General features: G+C 41.1%; 1 protein-coding gene and 1 pseudogene across 1 annotated transcript; both read right to left on the reverse strand.

Annotated features, from left to right (window-relative positions):
* The window catches only part of LOC134480454 (reticulocalbin-1-like), a 48,905-nt pseudogene that overhangs the window by 10,521 nt on the left and 13,501 nt on the right, over positions 1-24,883 (reverse strand).
* LOC134480513 (girdin-like) lies at positions 13,940-24,388 on the reverse strand. Its single transcript, XM_063268024.1, has 5 exons — positions 22,076-24,388; positions 21,188-21,347; positions 19,736-19,867; positions 18,884-19,067; positions 13,940-14,730 (listed from the first exon to the last, which is right to left on the reverse strand). The coding sequence occupies exons 1-5, from the start codon at positions 22,203-22,205 to the stop codon at positions 14,725-14,727; spliced, it is 612 nt and encodes a 203-aa protein (XP_063124094.1). The 5' UTR covers positions 22,206-24,388; the 3' UTR covers positions 13,940-14,724.

The following is a 24,883-nucleotide window of genomic DNA, read 5'->3' on the forward strand; positions in this document are numbered from 1 at the left end:
GAAATTTAAAATCTTTTTTATCAGGCTGGAGAGATGGCTTGGTGGTTAAGAGTGCTGCTTCTCCATTGCTCCCAAGTTCAATTCCCAGCAACCACATGGTGACAACTATCTCTAGTGGGATCCAATGCCCTCTTCTGTCTGAAGCTCTCTTCTGACATGCAGGCACACTCGCAGAGTGTTCATGTACATAAATAAATAAATCTTTAAAAATAAAACCTTCTAATCAAGTTAATGTATCCACATCTAGAAGCTAGAAAAGGGTCACAGCAATATTAAAAATAATTCAGAAATAGTAAAGGGATGTACGAGAGTCACAAAATTCACTGGGCAAGATGGTGTATGCCTAGAATCCCAACACTCACAACGCTGAGGTAGGTGGATTGTCTTGATTTCAAGACTAAAGTGTGAGACCTTGTATTAGAAAACAAAACAATTGGGGAGGGGATGGAGAGAGAGACAGAGAGACAGAGAGACAGAAGAGACAGAGAGGGAGACAGAGAGACAGAAGAGACAGAGAGACAGAGAGACAGAAGAGACAGAGAGACAGAGAGACAGAGACAGAGAGAGATGGAGACAGAGAGAGACAGAAACAGAGAGAGAGACCTCGATATCATTTCCTGCACTGATGACAAGCTGCTGAAGAATGTGAATGTCTCCTACCAAGCACTGAGATAATGCTAATGACACAATGGGTTTCTTATTAAGATATAATAAAATGTAGATGGAAAAGTAAAAGAATATACATTTATAATAAATAAAAGAGAAATCCTAAATTTGGAAAGCCTAAATTTAGAAGACTGTATAAGTTTAAGTCATAGGGGAGGGGATGAGACAATGTGGGGGAGAGAATAATCAGAATAAATTATATATGTGTATGAAAATGTTAACTAAGAGCAACCAATGAAAAGAGAAAAGCAGGTTTATTTTACGATGAAATTGAGGTCCCATATGACACTATATAGCATTTTGTAAATGGATTATATGAATTATCTGCAATAAAAAATCAATTGTTATTAATGATGTGATTATGTTCATATTAATTTCAAGTGTTTTAAATTCTTTTTATTTATTTGCTTATTTATAGATTGATTTTTTTTTTGGTTCTTTTTTTCGGAGCTGGGGACCAAACACAGGGCCTTGTGCTTCCTAGGCAAGTGCTCTACCACTGAGCTAAATCCCCAACCCCCTATTGATTGCTTTTTTAAGATAGGGTTTTCCTATGTAGACCAGGTTGACCTCAAAAAGAGATCCACCTGCCTATGCCTCCAAAGATTTAGGATCAAAAGTGTATACACACACATGAAATTTACATTCTTAAAATGATAAAAAATTACAGCTATCAACTTGGTACAATTATTAAACAGTGATCAAGTGAATAGAAATATCAGAAACACATTTAAGGCATTAGGTTACTGTTGTTAAAAGGATCTTGAGCAACATATATAATTATAATTCAAATCATCCAGGAGATACATTGTGAAAAAAAACATGAAATTGGGTAAAGATGATTTAAATTTTTCTAATCTATTAAAATTTTAAAGTGCGTTCGATATGAAAACTGTAAGTGATATATTTCACATTTTTGATTATATACCATCTTCAATTTTATGTGCATTCTGCAAATATTGTACATGTTTATTCAGTCTCTTAATATTTCCCCAGGAGTGATAACATTCACAGAAATCATATTGAGTAAACTGTATATGTTGACGTATAATAGAATTGTATTCTACACAGTATAGCATAGATATATGTATACATAACTTCCCATATGTGTGTATATACATATGTAAATGGCTAAAGAAAATTAATATCACTTTATCATTGTGGTATTATTTTCCTCAAAATCCTGAGAATATTGAAATGGCATCCAATACTGACCAGATTGGCAAAAAAAAAAAAAAAAAAAAAAAAAAAAAAACCAACTCCACAAAGTAAAACTCTTATAAAGAATCTAACGATACTAGCAAAAGAGACAAAAATATTAAAGTCTCAATGAAATATAAAGCCCAGATGAAATACTGTATAATATTTTCTCAACACTAGGATAATGTATTTTTGTACAACTATCAATAAAAGACCTGAATTTTGAAGAATTCAAAAGTAGTGCGGTATAGTTATGCAGTGGTCAATACTGTTGCATACCATTTTACATAACTCCATACACTCTCCTTCTTTTGTTCTGTGGTGTAGCGATGAACTCGGGTAGATTTATGGGGAACCATTGCACTGTACACTTAAACTGGATTAATTTGGGGATGAGTAAGTCATATTTTGTTAAAGTCGCTTTAAAAATAAACCTTTGGATATTAGTACAGCAAGTAATTCTCCCTGAAGGAAAAACCAGACACCAAGAACCTAGACCACTGCTGTCCAGGAGAAATTTCTAGATGATAGAAATATTCTAAATCTGCTGTGTTTCTGGCTAGGGATTCTGGCTGGCTGTTTGCCTCCTGGTTTGCCTGCTGTGACTAAAGAGGCAGACTTTAGTTCTAAATTTAGTTCATCTCAAATAGCCATGTGTGACCAGTGGGTGCCATTTGAACAGTGTAGCCACAGAAAACTGAGGCAGTGTAACCAAAGACTCACCTAGGAGTCAGTTGACCTCCTAGAAGGAGACTTGGGAAAACGTTGGCAATGATAGCATCTTGGGGAGCTCAACTTCACCAAAAGCAAACTGTGAATCCTTTACTCTTCTGCAATAGTCAGAATGTAACTGGTCTCACACCCACCCCAACCCTCACCAAAGACACTTGAGAGGGAGCTGAACCCACTGTGTGCTTTAGATTTCAGTGTAGAAAGCACTTCCTTCAAAGTGGAGCAGACTGAGATTGCCAAGTCCTTTGAGTGGCTCCAGGGACTTGGGCCTGACCGTGGGTGAGGAGGAAATGAAGAATGACATTGGACAAACATACATGGGGAAGGCTGGGTCCATGAGCTGGAGAAAATGCAGCATCCCAGAAGCTCAGCATGTTTATTATATAGAGCTGGCCAGAAAGCAGGGCTGTTGCACAGGGAAGCAAGGAGGTGGGCATTACATGCAGATAAACAAGGAGGGGAGGACTATGCATATGTAACTGACAAGGGACAGATTTAGCTAATCTCAGTAGGAGCAGTCTCTGCAGGGAGCAGTCTTCAGGATGTAAATATACAGATGGGGCCAGGGAGAAAGGTAGAGTAGACTTTTTCTGCACACACTATCAATGTCATCCTGCGAAGGCTTTGGCATGTCTCTGAGCCTCAAGGGGTATGGGGGCCTTTGCCTTTTCCCCATGGATAAATGGCATTGGGTCCATGGCATGGTCATATCAGATTTATAGCACACATCCACTTAGGGCTGCACTCCCTCAGGGCTTCCTCTGTTCCCACAGTGAGATCTCAAAAGAAAAACAGAAACCAAACAAACAAAAAATGTGCTCACTGAACTGGTTAATTCCCTAACGTATATGGATCCAGTGTCCTAAATCTAGGACTTCCTCAAAGGCTACAGAAAATCCTGTGGACCTAAAATAAGCAAGGAAAAAACAAAGAAAAAAGAAAAAACAAAACAAAGACCCTTGTCCCCTCCAAAAAAATGAATGGGAGAAAAAATTATTAAAGGTTTTCATAGAAAATTGATTAAGAAAAATACATGGGAATTATACTTTAATAGAGTTAGTGTGCTGAGATGTAAGGCCCACTCACAGCATGCAGCATTTGGAAGTCTCAGACAACTTAACAGAAGAGGACGCCTAATTATTCTTTGTGACCACTCTCCACATACTACTCACAGCTTCATACTAAGCTTCATAATTGAGTTGGGGATAGTATTCACCATAGCAGTTAATTGAAGCATTAGTGCACAAAGACACACACACATACACACACACTCACACACACACACACACACACATGCACACAAGACACACACACTCACACACACTCACACACATACACACACACACTCACACATACACACACACAAAACACACACAAAACACATACAAAACACACACATTCAGTAGCACACACAAGAGAAATGCATATTCTATGAAGTTTCTTGGCATATTTTTATTTGTAAGCCTCAATGCTGGAGTATTCTTGGTTTTGCTTAAAGGGGGGAAAAGTCAGGCTTCATTTCCCCCCTTTTGAAATGGCAGATATCTGTGTGTTAAACTTACTCTGATGGCTGTCCAGGCTGCCTCGGCCTATTTGACAGCATCCAGGTCACTTTGGTCAGGACAGTGGTTGCTCTTCTCATTGGTAACTGGTTTGCATCACAAGAGTTTTTCACATCCTTACCAATATTAGAAGTTTGGTGACACAAGCAGCTTGACAAACAGTAAAATTATTGTGGTTTTGCCTTTCTGGAGGACATTAAAATTTACATGGTTTGAATATGGCATTTTTTTCTTAGTATTTAGTCCTGCTTTAGTGCTGTTCAAATGTGGCCATGCAGCCAGCATCCCTTTGCTCCAGGCTCTCAGCACCCCATTCCCGTCACTGATCTGATGCATACTTGGTCCCAGAGATGGACAGCAGAGGGACTTGACACACAGCATCCACTCTGCTCCACTGCTTTGCTTTTTGTAAATTCTTTACAATGGCTATTTCTTGATCTATTATTACTATGAACCTGACTTTTCTTGATATTTTGAGATACGATCTTATTATGCAGCCCAGGCTGGCCTTGATTTCCAAATTCTCTGGCCTTAGTCTTCCACCATTCCCTGATTCTCAGTTTGTTACTAGAGGTAGTTGTATGGCCCCATTTCCAAATCAAATGTTCTTCTGGCTTTATGACTTTGCCCTTTCCACAGACTTTTATTAATTATGCAAAGTAGATGGTGTTTAATGTTTAAATACTAGATATATTAACTCGTCAGTCCCCAAGACAATCCTGTGAATTAAACACACGTTATCATCCTCACTGTGCAGATAGGGGAATTGAGTAACACAAAGGTAAAATAACTTCTCCATGGTTGAAGATCCAGTGGGTGTGAGAGCCAAGCTTTGAGTCCAACTACAAAGTAGATCGACCTATAATGGGTTGGCCTGTGCTGGCATTTGTGTATATTCAAATGCTAAATTCTGTACCCTAAGGTCTGGTTGCTCCAAGACAAGGAGATCCTCATGTATACCAGATTTTTTTTTGCCTCCTAAGTTATCCCTGATTGGTTAATAAAATCCGTACAACATGGGCTGGGCAGAAGAGAGGGAACAGAGCAAAGTTTCCCTGGGCCTGGGGGCTCAGGCAGGGTCCATGAGGAGAAGGAAAGGACATGGAGGGGAAGGAAGGAGACACCACCCCAAAGGGTAGGTGGATCGTGAGTGTATTACCATGAGGGCAGCCTGTCAGAACAAGAGTGACCCAGGCAGAGCATGGCAAGCAATACCTCAGGGTTATGGACAGGGAAGCAGAAAAAATAGCACAGAGGGTTGATGTCTGCCCAGCTCTAGTACTTTAAGGCTTATTCTAAATCTAAAAGTTTTGTGTCTTTTATTTGGGAAATAATGATCTACGGTGGGGTAGAAACCCCCTAATAATATTTACTGTAGCAATGGCCACTCAATTATTGTGGTATTTTAAATATAACACACATTGAATTTCACAATTCATATGCAAGGCTTTTTATGTTTCCAATGTGACTGTACACCTGAGGTCATGTCTAGGTATAGAGACAGAACATGGCAGAAATACCTAGGACATTTTAAGGTCATCACACTGACCACATGAAAGCCACAGGCTATACAGACTATGATGGATGAGTAGAAGGCTTACTGCTCTCTGGGAGTCCCCTTGCCTAGTCTTGGGATAAGACTTCCAGTAAGCCAAGACCATATTCCTCTTTCATTTCTCAAGGAGCCAGGGGTAGACCCACATATATGATTTCTTTGCCTGCAGGGTTTTTTTTTTTCCAAGCGCTGCCCTGTTTGAGGACTTGGCAAAGGTAAGCACCATCAGAGGAAGGCCAGCATATTAATTCTGTATAACTCTGCTGTGACAGCATGTACCTATCAAGTACTGGAAGCCTTGCTGGAAATATTAATCAACCTCTAGGATCAAAAGGAAACAACCCGAGGGCCATATGGCTGTAAAGCAAGTCTGAAACCATAGCCCAGTATGGAAGTTCAGCCTTGGATCTTACATCAAACAGCGATAGCATCCAAAAGAAAAACGAAACTGAAATGTCAAGGTGACTGGTAATGACCCCATGGCAAGGATATCTAAGTCATGTGGAAAGATCCCAGTGCAAAGACACATGTCCACGAAGCTTTCACCAAGAATCCCTATTCTGTGTTCTACAACATTATATATATACACACACAAAGAATACTCATTATGGTCAGCTATGGGGATTGATTCTCTGGGAATCTGACTTTGAGATTGACATAGATGTATAAAGGTGTTTGACAAGTGCTCTTGGGGACCAAGGCTGTGACAAAGAGGAGAGAAGAGGATGGGGCGGAGAGCACTCTGGCTCTAATGCAGTCACAAGGGTATGCAGGCAGCCCTGTGTGGGGCTCAGGAGCTGGCCTGACCCTGAAGTCTTAGCCTGCACTGGAACAAGCAGGAGGCCTGGCTTTAAGTCTCCATTGGCTAAGGACGAGTTTCCTGGTCAGAACCCAGTTACCACATTGTAACCACATAGCCATCCCTTCTCCATTATCATTCTTCCTGAATTTCCAAGTCCTAGCGTGAGGATATTTGGGGCTCCACTCTGATCTTTTACTCATAGCAAACATAAAAATCAGGTGGATGGGCATGGAGTGGAATGGCCTAAGGTTAGGCTAAACCTCAATTTTAATGGGTCCATAAGTTCAGGAGGGAGTCCATTGGCATTGTCATCTGTGGCTTCTGTGTTCTTATCCCGGGTGAGCTGACTCTGTGATACGATGCCACCTCACCTCACAGATATCAGGGTGAAAATCATGTATGACTTTTCTGGGAAGAACTCTGCCTTTTCCTACCATCTGGAGTTATACAACATCTCTATGCACAGCTCAGAAGAGAGGGGTGGAGATTGTGGAGGCCTTAGAAGTTGAGGATCTTTTCTGATATAGGCACATATTTTTTCTTATGTAATTTTTCCCTTGCTCTTTCCCTAATGATGGCTGACTTCATTCCTGGCCTGAAGTAAACTGGATTCCAAGGTTTTGGATTAGAGAAGCCCCCATTTTTGAGATGACAGGTCCAGCAAGGGATCCCACTGCATATAGGTTCCTATTCCCAAGGAAGTTGTTGCTGCAGAATCACAGCATGGGGGCAGCAGCACAGGATATCTCCCAGCTTTCTCTCCTGCACCTGCTGCAACTGTAATAAGGCTGTTTCTTTGTTTGTTTGTTTGCTTTTTATTGGAAATACCTTAAAGCTGGTCAGAGTTAATACATGCCTTTAATACCAGCACCCACAAGGTATTTTTGTTTTTGCTTTTGTTTTTGTTTTATTTCATTTCATAATTTCTGTAATTGTTGTTAGGATTCTTATTGTTTTCTTTGGTAATTCCCTCTAGCTATTCAATTTGTATATAGAATGTAAAGCCATGCTCTGCATGGTCCTCTTATTCATGTTAAGGATTTTATTCTTATCATCAATGCCACAGATGAACACAATATTTACATTCAAATCAGGGAAACAGGCATAAAGAAGAGAGGTATGTTGTTTGGTGTCAGGTAAGCAGGCAATCAGGAGTGTAGGATGGCTTCCCAATGTTTTGGATTAGGTAAGCTTCTGTTATTGAGATGAAAGGCCTCTGCTGAAACCTTCAGTTGAGTAACAGAGAGCCTGTAAAGACTGAAAGAATGGTTGCACCTTGAAGGTGAAGGCTGGCCCTTCAGTGCCTCTGCAGCCAGAGGCAGAGTAATTTTGGGAACACAAGAGCACTTGGCCAGAGATCATAGGGGACTGCATTTTGGTTGAGCCCTGAGACCTGGATGAGCAGAGGCTTCCACAGTTTTGAAAAGGGAAGCAGAGTCACATAGATGCGAGGGAACAATGGATCTGTGATCTGCATGTTATCCACTTCATTAATCTTTGCAGTGTACATCATATATGTAAACAACAAGGGCATCCTACTTTATCACATCTAGTCTCTCAAGATATAAAGCATGTGCAAGTGTAAACACAGTAGAGTTAGTTCAGCAATACATTGTGTCCCATTTTGTTAAAGAACTTTATTTTATTTCTATTTATATATTTTTTCTTTTTCACTTTACGTTCTGCTCACTGACTACTGATAATTATTCTCTCCCACAATCCTTCCCCAATTCTCCTGGCACAGTCTTCTCTGAGTGTATGAGGGCCAACTGTCTCAGTACCTCCCGTCTTTTACCAAAGCCTTACCTGGGGGCATTGTTGAGGATGCTGGTTTTGAATGCCTTGGACTTGGCTTTCTTCATGCTCCAGTTTGCTGGCTTTGAGAAGTTTGTGAAGAACTGTCTGTGAACTTGGTACTTCATCCAGATGGTATACAAGAGGCAGTGGTTTTCTTAATATTTTTGAGAGAATATTTCAATCAAACCTCTCCTACTAATATCCTAACAATGACAAAGGTAATGGGAGGCTACACATCTATTTCATTAGTTTTCAGTTCTTCTCAGACCAGCAGTGTAGAAGCCCACAAAGCTGGCAAAGTGAAGTGAGGTCACGCAGGGGTCCTAAGAGCACAGTCCTACTTTCTTAGAGTAACTCCTAGGGACTTACCACATCCATACACCCATAGCTCCATATGCACTGGACCCCAGCGAAGTGCTCAACATTCATTGCTTTTGTCACTCAGTTTGCCACAAATGTTAGAAATCTGAAAAGTTCAGCAAATTTGAAGGTGTGAGTAACTCCCAGTGACTGGAGTAAGCTCAAACAGTCTGTGACAACGAAGAAATGATTAAGTATCCAAGAGAGAAGACCCTCACCAGGATCGTAGTCCTATTCCAGTAAGAAAATTTAATAATAAGGCTTCAGGTGAAAAGATAAATTAGGAGGTCTAGGCCAAATATTTTGTCCTCTGCCCTCAGGGTTGCAGCCATTCTGTCAGCCTTTCCTGGCCTCTCACAGGATCAGAATTCTCACCTGGAAGCAGGAATATCTGGAAGGCACATAATACATATCCACAGACGACTCTTTGGGTACAAACTGACAGGCAACTTCAAGGCTTAAAGTCATTCTCTCTCTCTCTCTCTCTCTCTCTCTCTCTCTCTCTCTCTCTCTCTCTCTCTCTCAGCTTGAGGCTGCACACACTCTGCATTCTTTTGTGCACTCTGCCTTTTTTATTGCAGTTTTCTTTTCTCAAACTCCCACAATCATGCACACATCTTTTCATTATCCTTTCACGCACACACACACTCTTCATACACACCTCACACATATCTCACACACACCACATGCACTCTCCTGTCACTCACACCCACACTCTTCATACACACCTCATATATATCTCACACACCACATGTACTCTCCTGTCACGCACACACACACTCTTCATACACAACTCATACATATCTCACACACACCACATGCACTCTCCTGTCACTCACACACACAATCTTCATACACACCTCACATTCTCTCCTCACTCATTCTCACATGCTCTCCTCATGCTCTCTCCCTGGCTCTCACATTTGTTCTCAGACTCGCTCTCTCATTAGCTCCCTCATTCACTCTTCACATTCTCTCTCCACTCACTCTTCACATGCTCTTCTCATGCTCTCTCATTCGCTCTCACATTTGTTCTTACATTTGCTCTGTCATTTACTGTCTCATTCACTAGCTCATGTTCTCTCTCATTTACTCTTCACATGTTCCGTAGCCTTTCTCTTGCCCCAGTCCTTTATTAATAATCCAAAAGCAGGTAGAAAAAAGACATTGTGTAATCATTGCCAAATCAAATGCAAAGAATGACTACATCTCACCAAGAACTAAGAATTACAACTGTTCTCCAAAGTTTCAGGCTTCCCCCAATACCCAGACCTGTGGCCAATATAATAATAATAATTGTAAACTTATCATTATTTAAACTTTAACTGTTTACTTTTATACTTCAGAGACCAAATAATAATTGTAAACTTATCATTATTTAAACTTTAACTCTTTACTTTTATACTTCAGAGTCCAAAGCTCTGAGATCAGCTAATTGCATTTTCCTGTGACACTCTAATGATAAATGACATAGGCAAAACTGCCAGGCAGTGGCCAGAAAGAATCAAGGTAACCCTTAGCACACTAATTCCACTAGCGTTCTGTTCCTTGCACACAATGACTCTCATAAGGGTTCCAGTAGTTAGACTTAGTTTACTAGTATATTATTTTATATATTCTATACTTCCTTAACTAGTCTATAATATTATGTAAAACTTACTTCATAACTTCAATAACTTTTTCCTTTCTTGGGGTCCCAATGTTGGCTCTAATTCATTTTCTCTTATTTTCTTCAAGCTGTCTTTGCAAGTCAAACCCTAATCTGGAACTACAATTCTGCAGTTATTACATTTTTTCCAAGATGAGAACACACAGTATCCACCTGGGCCAATAGGGCTGTGCTGTGCTGTGCCCCTATGCATCAATTTCCAATTGTCTAAGAATCATAACATCAAGGAACATCTAGTTTCACAGAATTCACCAGAGCAGAAGGAGAAAGAAGTAGGAAAGTCAGATATAATACAATAATTGTGTACACCAAGGCCAACTGATAGGCAGTCACACACAAATGAAATCTATACAGCCGTTGTCCAGGGCTAAGGTTTGGAGAAATGGAAACAACCAGTTTTTACAAAAAGCTACTGCAGGCTACTGAGATGTCTCCATTGTATGTTGTCCCCAGCATTAGCCAGAACTCAGACAACAAAGGGAGGTCAAAAGGATACAGATGGGAAAGGAAGAAGTCAAAATATCACTGTTGCAGAGGATAGGGTAGTATACATGGGACACCCCAAAAGTTACAACAGAGAACTCCTAAGCCTGTTAAACAACTTCAGCAAAGTGGCTGGGTATAAAATTAACTCAAACAAATCAGTAGCCTTCCTCTACACAAAAGATAAACAAGCTGAGAAAGAAATTAGGGAAATGACACCTTTCATAACAGTCCCAAATCATATGAAAATACCTCAGTGTGACTTTTATCAAACAAGTGAAAGATCTGTGTGACAAGAACTTCATGATATGAAGAAAGAAATTGAAGAAGATCTCAGAAAATGGAAAGATCTCCCATTCTCGTGGGTTGGCAGTATGAAGATAGTAAAAATGGCCATTTTCCCAAAGTGACCTACAGTTGCAATGCAATCTCCATCAAAATTCAATTCCAATTCTTCATAGGGTTGGATAGAACAATTTGCAAATTCATTTGGAATAACAAGTAACGCAGGATAGCTAAAACTATCCTCAACAATAAAAGGACTTCCCTGGGAATCACCATCCCTGAACTCAACCAGTTTACAGAGCATTAGTGATAAAACTGTATGGTATTGGTATAGAGACAGGAAGATAGACCACTGGAATAGAACTGCAGACCCAGAAATGAACCAGCACACCTATGGTCCCTTGATTTTTGACAAAGGAGACAAAAGCATCCAGTGGAAAAAGGATAGCATTTTTAGCAAAGGGTGCTGGTTCAAATGGAGGTCAGCATATGGAGTAGTACAAATCATCCCCTTCTTATTGCCCTGTGTAAAGCTTAAGTCCAGGTGGATCAAGGACCTCTACATCAAACCAGATCACTCAAACTAATAGAAGCAAAAGCAGGGAAGAATCTTGAACACAAGGACACTGGAAAAAATTTCCTGAACGAAACACGAATGGCTTATGCTCTATGATCAAGAATAGACAAATGGGACCTCATAAAGCTACAAAGCTTCTGTAAGACAAAGGACACTGTGGTTAGGACAAAACAGCAACCAACAGACTGGGAAAAGACCTTTACTAATCCTACAACTGATAGAGGGCTAATATCCAAAATATACAAAGAACTCATGAAGTTGGACTGCAGGGAGACTAATAACCCTATTAAAAATTGCAGTTCAGAGCTAAACAAAGAATTCATAGCTGAGGAATATGGAGTGGCTGAGAAGCACCAAAAGAAATGTTCAACATCTTTAGTTATGTGGGAAATGCAAATCAAAACAACCCTGAGATTCCACCTCACACCAGTCTGAGCGGCTAAGATAAAACACTCAGGTGACAGAAGATGCTTTTGCGGATGTGAAAAAGAGGAACACGCCTCCATTGTTGGTGAGATTGCAGACTGGTACAACCATTCTGGATATCAGTCTGGAGGTTCCTCAGAAAATTAGACATTGCACTAGCTGAGGACCCAGCTATACTTCTCTTGCACATATACCCAAAAGATGCTCCAACATACAACAGGGCACATGCTCTACCATGTTCATAGCAGCCTTATTTATAATAGTCAGAAAATGAAAAGATCCCAGATGCCCTTCAACAGAGGAATGGAAACAGAAAGTGTGGTACATCTACACAATGGACTACTACAGATATATCAAAAACAATGACTTCATGAAATTCATAGACAAAGAGAACGAACTAAAACATACCCTCGTGAGTGAGTTAACCCAATGACAGAAATACACACATGGTATGCACTCATTGATAAGTGGATATTAGCCCAAATGCTCAAATTCTCCAAGATTCACAGACCAAATGAAATTCAGGAAGTATGACCAAAATGCTGATTCTTAACTCCTTCCTTTAAAGGAGAAGAAGAATCCCTATTGAAGGGATAGGGATGCAAAGTTTAAAACAGAGCCTAGAGGAATGTCCATTCAGAGTCTACCCCACATGTGGCCTATACATATACAGCCTTCAAACTAGATAAGGTGGATGAAGCTAAGAAGTGCAGGCTGATAGGAACTGGATATAGATGTCTCCTGAGAGGCACAGCTAGATCATGTCAAATACAGTGGCAAATGCTAGCAGCAAACCATTGAACTGAGAACCGGACCTCAGTTGGAGGAATTACAGAAAGATTGAAAGAGCTGAAGGGACTTGCAACCCCATAAGGACAACCATGCCTGCCAAGCAGAGATCCCAGAGACTAAACCACTACCCAATCACTATACAGGGACTGTACCATGGCCTCATCTGCATGTGTATCAGAGGATGGTCTTCTTGGGCACAAATGGAATGAACAGCCCTTGGTCCTGCCTAGGCTGGGAAAGTGGATGGCTGGTGAAGGGAATACTTTTATAGCAGAGGTGGAGGGCGATGGTATTCAGACTTATTTCTGGAAAAGAAGGAAGGAATAACATTTGAATTCGAAATGAAAAATATCCAACTAAAAATCAACAACAACAAAAGGGTATTTTGAGCTTTGAATCAAAATAAGCCACAGTCAGGAAACAGAGAATTGTATGCCTATGGTTTTCTTCAAATATGCTCAGGGCCCAGGTAGGTTCTGGGTCCAGGCTGGACCAAGTAAGTTCCTGCCACTGACTGCTCTTCTATTCATGTTTCCAGAGGCACCATGCAGATTAATATTGGACCAGAGATGTGGGCAGAGCTGGTCAGAAGTGGCTTTCTTTCCTGTGGTCTCAGGATTATCTGCATTCCTGGGTGTTCAGCATTTTCTGCCCCGGGATTTGGGTGCAGGATTCCCGATGGCTTTAAACTCCCTTATACCATGTTTATATGTTCTGGGAGGTGTTACAGAAAAATTAATGTTTATCCTATTAATTTGGTCAAAACTGTCATCGACAGAGTATAATTTAGAGGTAACTATATATTTGACAGCAAGCATACACAGTGGGTAATGTATGCATGATGAAGTTGAAATTCAGAGTTGGAAACACAGTGCACAGTGACTGTATAAATGCCTGTGAATCTCAGTCTGACTGGGAAGTGATTTGATGCCCAGTCCCCATGAGAATACAGAGATCCATCCCTCCCTGATAGCTGTGGGACTTCAGATGTTGACACTAATGATCAATAAAGAAGGTTCTTAAGAGTGAAGTGTTTGAGATTACTCCTTTATTGACCAGAATACATCCAATTTACTTGATAGTAACCAGATGCAGGTAGTAAATATATACAGTCTATATCCTTATCAAAATAGAAAAGGAAATGAACAAAACAACAACAACAGATAAATAATAAATCTTCAAATGAATAGAAGGAAAACCAAATAACCAAAACAATTAAAAATTAACCAAACTTTAAATAGAAGAATTGCGCTAAGCATTCTTTTGCTGCTCCTTTTGCAGAATAGACTTATAGCCTGTGGCTTGCCTTGGAGACATAGTAGACAAGCAGTTAGTGATGGTAACAATCTTTTCGAGAGGAGTGGAAGTAGGTCTGTTTTGTTGGAGTGGGGGTATTAAGGAAAAAGCCTACCAATGCTGAGTATAAATGATATTACAGACTTTGTCACAAAGTCTTTCCAATATTGTGAACTGATCTCCACGAAACTCTTCTGGATGACCCATCAGGACAAGTAAAAATTTACACGTGCACAGTCTTTCTGGATGACCAGCAGCTCTTGATTGATGTGCATCAGCACTTCTCTGCGTCCCTCAAAAAGTGCACACTTGTTGGAGATGCTGAGGTGAAAGTACGGCCTATTCAATCCAAAGAAGTTAAACTAAAGGAGGAAAATGCAGTTCACAATTGCTATGGACACTACAGATGAGACGCAATAGTGGTGTATTTGCTGTGCACACTTAGTTCTCCTCCTGTAGCACTTCTCTCCAAGGGAGATCTTGTCCTGGACTGTGTCATGTTCGAGTTTCTGCTGGAGAATTTCAGACCTAGCAGAGCAAGGGAATAAAGATTTATTGAGTGGTTGTCAATTCAGCTCTCCCTCTTACATCAGCTCTATTCAGTTGGACAATCCAGCATGACCTGTCAGCTGAGGTCAGTCCCTGCATCCCCAAGTGACATAGAGTACCTACGCTTGGATTTATATCTCAGCTTTTAACACTACTAGAATTTGAACTGTGGACTATGCACTGTGCTGGGATTAAGAGAAAAATGAGCATATTTCCCCACTGGTCCAGGTATATGACATTGAATAATAACATTGTAGCTGGGTCTGAATCTGAGTTCAAGAGAGGTATGAGCAACCTAGAATACCATGTGGATTCCTTCTGGAGAACATGCCCAGAATTGAGGTGAAATTTCTGATTATGTTAGCACTGAAGGAACCCGTCTAGTTTCCATTTGTAACCACTGTATCTGCAAATACACAGAGAAGCCATCTCACATCAAATCCATGGGAATTGCATAGATCCTGTAATCACTGAGAATGTGCTCCATGCAAATCTTCCCAGCGTACACACGGACATTAAAGGTGCTTGTGATGTAGAAACAGAATAGCCCCCCTGTAAGTCTATGGCTAGTGTAAGGCAATTTGTGAGAGGACAGAAGAGAAAATGTCCTCAGATCTTTCCTGAGAGATCATAGGAAGAAAGGAGTAGAACATAGCAAGAAATACAGAGGATGATATATATTGTTTCATGGGCAAAATTCACATGAACTGTACCAGAACAATACTCTGAGTAGCTCCTTAGCTGCCTGAGGCTGAAATCCAGGTGGGGTGGTCATCCACCCAAAAAGGGTATTTATATAGGGAAGGATATTCAAATGGCTTCTTCCAGCCTATGTTCCTACCTGAACATTAATGCTTAATGTAAAGATTCCCCAGGATTCACTGGAGGTATAAAAACAAATGTTGAGCGTAATATGTACATAGTGGCCAGAGCCCATAGACAGCTCATTCAGTGATGTGCTGTCCTCCCATAAACCGTCATAGACTCAGGGTTCTTTCCCCATTAACAATCTGGCTTAGCAAGTCCCAAAGGTTGTGTAGAGCTGTCTTGTTGCTCAGCAAAGGATCATATGTTGGTGGTGGACTAGACTCTTGTTCTTGTTCACTCTTTCAGACTTTCCCCAAAGTGTGCAACTTCTTCTAATCGGAGCTGTCTTTACCATAGCCTGAGTGACTTCATGCCCAAAGCTAGAATCATAGGAAATCTCCATAACCAGGATCCAAATCAACAAATTTTCTCCCCGTAATGTGATTGTTACAGAGATAATTTGAATAAGTAAGTAAAAGCTTGCATGGATTATCTCACACTGAATCAGAATCTATGGAAGGGCTCCATCGTATGGTACACTTTCACTCCTTGGCTGATGGACGTCTGGATAGATTCTCCTTCAAGGTTACTCTGGGACCACTACAACACTGATGCTCCCTAGTTGCAATGGCAATACCTACTCCTTGTTGTGGAATCACTGGGTTAACTAAAACTTCTGTTCCACTTTCTGAACATGGCTTCTCATAGGGCTACCTGTTCTTACACTGTCAGACCCATTTGAAGCTCATCATTTCTCCTAACCCATTGAGGCTGAAATTAACTGAGAGAAAATGATGTTGATCGACAGTTGCAGAATGCTACACAGATAACATAGAGGAGCGCTTTGGATTATCTGTGCACCTAAAGGGGTTCCTGAAACTGCCCTGTTCTTGCACCACAGCATAGCTATGCGACTTTTTCTGGATGACGATACAATTCCAAGCAACTCAAATTCTCAATGAATAAAATACAAGCCAAACTCCCAGGGGAAGTTGTAGTTGCCAAGGTAGCTCGAAAGTAATGGTAGCAGGCAATGTGGAAAGCAACCTTGGAGAAGACACAGTGAGTGACATAACCTTCCAGTGGGCTTTCACAATTCACAAAGAACAGAGAAGCCGCATAAACTCATGGATTTTATAGAGAAGCCTTGCACTTACTGCCCTGTACTCCATTCCTTTGATGTGCTCCAAAGGATTTCAATGCAGATCAGTAGTTTTGCCCCTAATCACTTGAAAATCTAACTTTACAGGTGTTTTTGTGTCCTCTTTTTGGGGGTTGCATTTCTAAAGGATTTTATTATCCTGCTTCTACACCATAAGAAAAAGGGACCTGCAAGCTCTAGGCCTGTACCATTTGTTACCCCTGTTAAACACGACTCACTTGAACATATTTCCACTCCTCCCCCAGACTTCACAAGATAATTCTGTTCTGAAATTTTTGGAAACAGAATAAATTAGTAATTTAAGTTCCTTTTGCTGTACAGAGCTAGATGGAGATGCCAAATGACTGGGCAGCTCTATTTCATGTTTCATGGATGTAAAGTGAACGCTTAGAGTACTTTTCTCATGAAACTTGGAAATAGAGGAAAACACACGTTCACTACTGCAAACATACACACACACACACACACACACACACATATACCCACACACACACCACACACACACACACACACAAACACACACACACACACACACAGACATACACAGATACTCACTTGCACGCACAAATGAAAACTTTGATCTTGTGCAGCACATTTCCTGTTGAGTGAGGAATTACTGGGAACAATGCTGTGTACAACTCTCTTAGACTCAAGCAGGCTGTGCTGCCCTGGCCTGTACTCATTTCCACTTCAGGAAACCTTTCTATGCAGATACTTGCTGGTCCGACAAGTAAGTTACATGTTCTGCACAGATAGCCTAAACAACACAACATCAAATCCCCAAGAGAGAGATTTCTAGGAAAAGACTCCATCAAGCGCTATGCTGACTCATCATAGGCCCCTCACTAAAACTACCCTGTTTCCTTCATAGAAGACTTTGGAAGCATCAGAGAAGACAGTAACTAATGGTCAGTTCCCAGGAACTTTTCATCACATTAGAGTTCATGTGATATTAAAACAACCTCAATGTCAGTCAGAAAAAGGCTAAATAAATAACATACAGTGAATTTTCTGGAATGCAGCACTGTGTACAATATTGAGAGGGAATCTATCCTGTGAGAATGCAGTGCCCATGATATAGTCAGCAAAGAAATGTCAGCAGAGGGATGCACTCTAGGATTCCATGCAAGATCATGGTGAAGCCAATAAGACAATCCAGAATCTTCCCGGGCGATAACTCTGTTCAGGTAAAGTGAAGAAATCTAATCCTTATTTTTAAAAGAGCTGAATGGTTTAAGAATGTGTTGAGACAAATAAGAGAGGGGGCTCCACTTGGAACTGGACGAATGATGCAAAGACTGCTGGCCAGCACAAAAAAAGGAAGCTTCATGTTTGTTGAGAGACCTAGGCTTAAAGGACTAAGTTAGATAATGACTGGACAAAACTGCATGTCATGAACTGGCCTCCCCGCATGCTCCCTAAGATGCAGGTCAGCAGAGCAATGCACCTTTCTTGAGAATTGGGGGTATATACTGATAACTTTGTTCTTGAAGTCTCAAATCTCTCATGGCAACCCTCAGCCTTTGAGAAACTTTTTCCACATCCTTGCTCTTCTAACCAGCTTCAGACTGTAAGGCCCAGTTATGAACTCTGCAGGAGCACTCAAATAAGACAGGACTGACATGCTGATACACAGGCTCTGTAGTTACCCAAGATCTATGAAGCATGAAGTCACGATCTTCATATACAGGGACATGAGGGGAGGAAGAACAGAAGCCACCACAATTGAAAATGAGAACCATTTCTTTGGCATTTCCACCAGGCTCTCCTCCTTGAAAACTACTTACTTCCTGAGTCTCACACGAACCCTGTAAAAAAAATGAGCTCCAGGCTTTTGCTTCATCCCTCAAAGCCCTGTTCTAGTCTAAAGAGGGGCTCCCACATACCACCCTCCATACATAATGGCATGTAGTGCTGTGCTGTGTGATCAACCTATCTCCCTTAATGAAGTGCAGATTCTCAAAGAGCAGGAACATTTGCTTTCCAAACATGCAGTTTCTTGAAAAGGGGCTATCTCAACAGAGGGCCTTGTAAACCATCACATGAATGAACACTTGGATGAGACCTAGGTCAGGACATGGATCAGTCAATAGAAAGTTACATTGGTTTGTCTATGGTTATCGTAAGACATGAGGACAACCTGACCCTGAGGCCTAACCCTACCTGCTGTTGCTTGGCACTGGGGTCACAGATGTTCATTCCGGCCTCTTCACAGAGCCTCTTTGCCTCCACAGAGGATGCCTGCAGTTCAGTCTGCTCCACCAGCAGTTCTCTCTTCTCATTCAGCAAAATCTGTATATTGTTCTTCAATTGAGCTTGTTCACGTAGGAGCTGGGAGTGCCTGATGCTGAACCACAAACAAAAAATGGTAAATCGCAGGCACCTTCTATTTGCCTGTCACTCCTGCAAGTCCAATCATCCGTTCAAGGGTCCTCATCCTCAGAAATCCCCAGAATAGAGCCACACTATACAAGTTAGCACCAATTAGAGGAGGTCAAATCCAGAGGGCACATTCCACAAGAATCAAAGTACTTCTGAAAATCCTGACATTTAGACGGTTTATATAAATCAAGGAAGAAGAGATGGTCCATAAGGGAGCTCGTATGTCCATGGTATGGTAAAACCATCTTCACGTTGTGGAAAAAGCCCCTCTGAGGGGTAGTTGAAGACCCAATAGCTATACAATCTTTCCATGTGTTTCTCATGGATCACAGATCTTTAAATCTCCTGTCAGAGTCCTAGAGATTCAGAGTTGATTGATATTCCCATCATGGTGCAAACCTTTTCTATCTAGAGGAACTTTAACTGGGAAAATAACAATTGGAGGGTCTTCTACACCCTTCACATGTACAACAACTGAGTCCAAGAGCTACAAATCTAAGACCCTTGCCAGGAGGCAGCCTTCTTGTTAAGAGTCAGACACTACAGAACCAGAGCCCTGACTTTTGTTAAAGTCATACAGGACAGAAGCATTCCCTGCCTAGTGCTGGATTCTCATCTCTGTCAGCGACTCACCGGTAGGAACTGTTCACTTGTATGAGCTCCTTGTACCTCTCCATGGCATCACTTATTGAGTTGGTCATCATTTGCATAGCCATCATTCTCATCTCATGTTCAGATTGAAGGACTGGCAATTTGACATGCAGCCTGGGTTAGGCCAAAGGAACAAATAATGTTTTGAACTCACGATTTCAGAATTAGGTGAAATGTAAATAAAAATATATAATAAAAAATTTCAAATTCAAGGAATGGTGGAAGGGAAGAAAGTGGCAAAGTCAAAAACCAGACCAAAACCCAACAGTGAGACTCAATTCACAGAAAATATTTCTATTTAAATAAGCAAACATTTGTTTTGAAATAAGGACTCCTTGGAATCCTGAGAGATATGGTTCTGCAAAGACTCACTATATAGGAGGGGGCAGAGCCTGAGAGCTGCCTGTTTGGGAATAACAACAGTCAAGACCACAGTGACCATTTCTAGGTCACAATAAACAATCCCTGGATAGTTATAAAAATAAAAAACTAAAGATCAAAGCAGGTGAAACAAATTAGGTAAAATCAGACTGTTCTATTACTTAAACTCAGTATGTACCACATACTTGCTCCTTCAAAGTATTTGTACTGGTTAAGTTTATTGTCCTGGGCACAGGACAACAGAGCCACAGTACCAGTTGGAGGGACCTGACCTTCCAGAGCTGGCCAGGTGAGCATGATGGAATTGACTAGTTCAGGAAGAAGATTCCTCCAGTCTGTGCCACAGCTTTGGGCCCAAGAGAAAGCTGTGATGACATTTCTCTTGTTTTGAAAGCAGGTATACTCAATCCTTGGTTTCTATAGTTACATGAATTCCCAGAGGGCATAACTGAGTTTGACAGGGAAGAGGATTTATAGCACCTCCTCCCCTCGGGAGAGTCCTGTGTGCCACCAAGGTATACAGAAGGAGCAAAGTGCTCTGTTGATCAATGTGGGCCTCCACGTACTCATCACTATCATGACCTGCAAAGTGTTGATCAAACAAATCCTCAGACCCCATCAAAGGTCCCAGACGTCCTGATCCTGAGTAAAACACCACATATACTTCCACATACATACATACCAACCCATATCCAAACACATTTAGAATGTCAACTACATGCATGGAGGTGCCATAGAATCAGAGTATAATGAACAAATTCAGAGGAAAGAGTGATGACGTGCAGGCATTTCATTCACACACACAGTTGCAGCAAGTGTGACCAGGTCCTTCTATCTGTTTACAGACCCAATGCTAATCCAAGAGGCTCGGGGTCAAGTACAAAAGAGGTTGACCCTAAACACACAGCACCTAGCTCATCTCACAAGCAAATGCCTGCCAAAGCTCCTTAAAATCCAGGATGAGAAGTGAAACTCTCTCGTGCTATGAGTAAATCTTGAGGTAGCAGAGAGAGAGCGCAAGACAGTGAACAGGTTACTGGGCATAATGACTACCTGTGGTCCCACTCATCATAGATATAAAGATCCAGGATTTGATAAAGTTCATCCCTCTCGAATTGACACTTCTCGATTTCAAATTTGAGTTCCTCCAGTTCCTTTAGACACTCCTCTTGCTTACTGATGACATTTTGGGATGATGCCTTCCTACCAAAACCTGTAGACAGATAAACCCAACTGAATTTGCATATTTGAACCAATGGACAGAATAGATCATTCTGAATCGGAAAAGGAGGTTGAGGAAGGGGAAATGGTAGAGACTGGGTGAATCCCTGAAAGAACAGAAAAGCTTTCTTAAAGGTTGATTCTTAAGCTATGTCCCTCTTCCCAACCTCTAATGCCATACACGTGCCACACTCACTATTACACAATCACCGGCACTGAAAGTTATAATCTGACTGAGACATAAACATCTGCGACATTGTTATCTCATATCAGATGTGGTGCAGATAATCCTGGAGTTCATAATGACTTCATAATGCTTACCACCATCAAGCTCTAACCAAGTGTGGTCCAGCCCAAAATGTCTGAGAACTCAATTCATGACTAGGGGTGCATCCTTCCTTGTTCTTGCCATCAGAGACTTATGTAACCTACAGTAATCTAGAGGATGAAGTGCTTCAACTCCGAAACATGGATGGTCACATTGTTAATCTCACAGTGCCTCCTCCTGCCATTTGTTGACACTCACAGTTAAAAAGCTTCAAGAAAAGACACTGAAGTCTTACCACTTTATGGCTTTCTCTCAAATTAAAGATCAGGAACTCCTGACTCTTGGTTTGCCTTTGAAAAATCCCAACGCTCCTGCTTGTAAGGCCTAGTCTTAGAAGGCACATCTCAAACCTACCTCCTTGAGGATGTTCCCCAACTCTGCCCACGACTCACCAAGCCTTCCCCAGAATGATTTCCTCCTTCCTGTTTCACTAGAGAGGGGGTCAGCTTCCCTCTGACCTGGTGCGGTCTCTTCTTGATCAACACTTTCCTTCCGAAATAGCCTGAGCAGCTGGCGAAACATGCCTGCTTGTGAACCCAAAGGGAACTGAAGTAATATCCCAAAGGCAGTTGGTGTCACCACAACACTGGTGACATCACAGAAGATTCTAGGGATCTCTTAGATACAATAGAGTGTCCAGTGAACGGCTTACTGGTGATGTCACTGGAAAATTCTATGGCCTACCTTAACCAGCTCTCCCCACACTGATGAATTTATGTGGGGACCCTTTCCTCCAGTCTCCCATGTGTCACTGGGAATACCATTTGGCAACCTCTATTTCAAAGCTAGATATGTCTCTCTGCTTCATTAGAAGTCAACAATGCTTTTGCTGGGGAGGGTTGCTTACAACCCTGAATTGGAGAACAGATTTTCTTTAGCACCCAAAACTCTAGGGACCAAGGAGGAGGGAGATTTTTCTTAAAAGTAAATCTACTTCTCGAGACAATGCATGTGACACACATTTCGATTCCTGAGCTTTTCCCTTTTTCTGGAGGCCAATATATTTCTTCTATACCTCTGAGTGTATAAAACCTGGAAATATTTGCTTACTGTGCAGTCCTTGAAAGCCGACATTGTTTCCATTTACATATCCATGTATTTCACAAAATCAATGGTCTATAATCCTATTTTTTTGCAATAAAAACTCCTTTTACTTGGGAACATAGTGATCAACTACAGGGCATATATAAAATAATAAATTTCTGTCCGTTTTATATATTATGTAGGACATCCTCCCTTTCTCAAATATAACAAGACAATTAAATTGGACATCAGTGAGCAAATGTCAACTTGGACCTTGTGTTACTACATTGTAACTATATAGCCTTCACTTCTCCAATATCATTCTTCGTGAATAGACAAGTCTAGGTATGAGAATATTGGGGACTGCACCATGATCTTTTACTTGTAGCAAACATAAGAATCAGGAGGATGGGAAGGGAGTGGAATGGCCTGAGTTCAGGTTGAACCTCAATTTTAATGGGTCCATAAGTTCAGGAGGGAGTCTATTTGGCATTGTGATATATGGATTCTGTCTTCTTATCATAGGTGTTATAATAATTCAACATGAATGTGTGCTATAATGCCACCCCACCTCAGAGATGTAAGAGTGAAAATCATGTCTGACCTTTCTGGGAAGAACTCTGCCTTTTACTACCATCTGGAGTTATACAACATCACTATACAAAGCTCAGAAGAGAGGGGTGCAGATATGCGGGCCTTAGAAGTTGAGGATCTTTTCTACTGATCAAGCCACTTGTTTTTCCTATGTAATTTTTCCCTTGCTCTTTTACTAATGGTGGCTGACTTCTTTCCTGGCCTGAGGTAAACTGGAGTCCAATCTTTTGGATTACCGAATCTTCTATTTTTGAGATGACAGTCCCACCAAGGGTCCTACTGCATACAGTAGGTATGAATAATTCTCAGGGGCTGGAGTAAGTTAAAAACGTCTGTGACAACAAAGAACTGATTAAGAAAACAAGAGCCCAGCTGCTCATCAAGATCACAGTTGTATGATAGTAAGAAAATGTGAATAGGGCATTGGGTGAAAAGATAAATTAATTAGGAGGTCATAGGCCTAGAAGGGGTAGCCTTTGCTCTCAGTGGAGCTGCCATTCTTTCTGCCATTCCTCGCCCTCTGCCACAGGACCAGAGACTTCCCCATACAACTGGCTGGCCTTGCCAAAGACCTGGCAGGGCTTCTCCCTGTAGAATAGGACAGTAGAGTCCTTGAGGACTCACCAAGAGGTCTCCTCCACACAGGTTCCTTGTTGTCAAAGGGAAATGTTCCTCCAGAATCCTGCCATGGCAGCAGGAATTTCAACCTGGCTGCTCTTGGTCCAGCTCACTGGGTGCAGGCCTGAGGCCCAGGGGTATCTGGGGAAAGAAGCAGCACGCACTACCTCACAGCTCTCTCTTTGTTGGATGCAACTGCTAGGACTGTGATAGGATTTTTGTTTCTTGTGTGTTTATTACAAATACCTACAAAGCTGATTAAAGTTGTAACATGCCTTCATACCCAGAGTGCAGAATGTTTTTACATCGTTGTTGTTCCTGTTTTATGTTTGGATTTTGTTCTTTAATCCCCTCAGGAAATTTCCCTGTGCTTAGAATGTTAAGCACATGCTCAGGAGGGATCGATTATTCAAGTTAGGCAAAGCTTTTGTTCTCACCATCACTCCACAGATGATGCCATTACTTACTTTCAAATAAGAAAACAGTTATAGAGAAGTAAATTAACCTGTAAGCTATCACTGAAAAAACACATCATGATTGTGGAATGGCACCCCAGTATTTTGTATTTCCTAAGTTATTTTTATTTTAAACATTTTTATTGGATTTTTTTGGGGTACATTTCATTTTTTTTAAATCCTTAAAGGTATCTTTTATTCCTCTCGTCCCATTTACAAGGTGGAATTTCACCTCTGATTGTTAGTCCAGATAGTTTGGTCAATGGCTTAGATATCACCCTGGCCTAGTTTCCTTGGCATAAGCTGAGTTAGAAGCAGGCTGAAAGGTTCAGGACTCAACAAATAATGAATTCAACTACATCTGGATCCCTAGACTCACACCCAGGAAGGGACTGGATTTCCATTCACTATTTAAAAAAAAGATGCAGTTCATTAACATGTAAAAAATTTCTCAAGTATATTAAAGTGTTTACATGGTCGTACAGTTTTTCAAATACCTGGCATTCATCT

The sequence above is a fragment of the Rattus norvegicus genome, chromosome 9 (genome assembly GCF_036323735.1).
Source record: "Rattus norvegicus strain BN/NHsdMcwi chromosome 9, GRCr8, whole genome shotgun sequence".
In the NCBI taxonomy this organism is placed as follows: domain Eukaryota; kingdom Metazoa; phylum Chordata; class Mammalia; order Rodentia; family Muridae; genus Rattus; species Rattus norvegicus.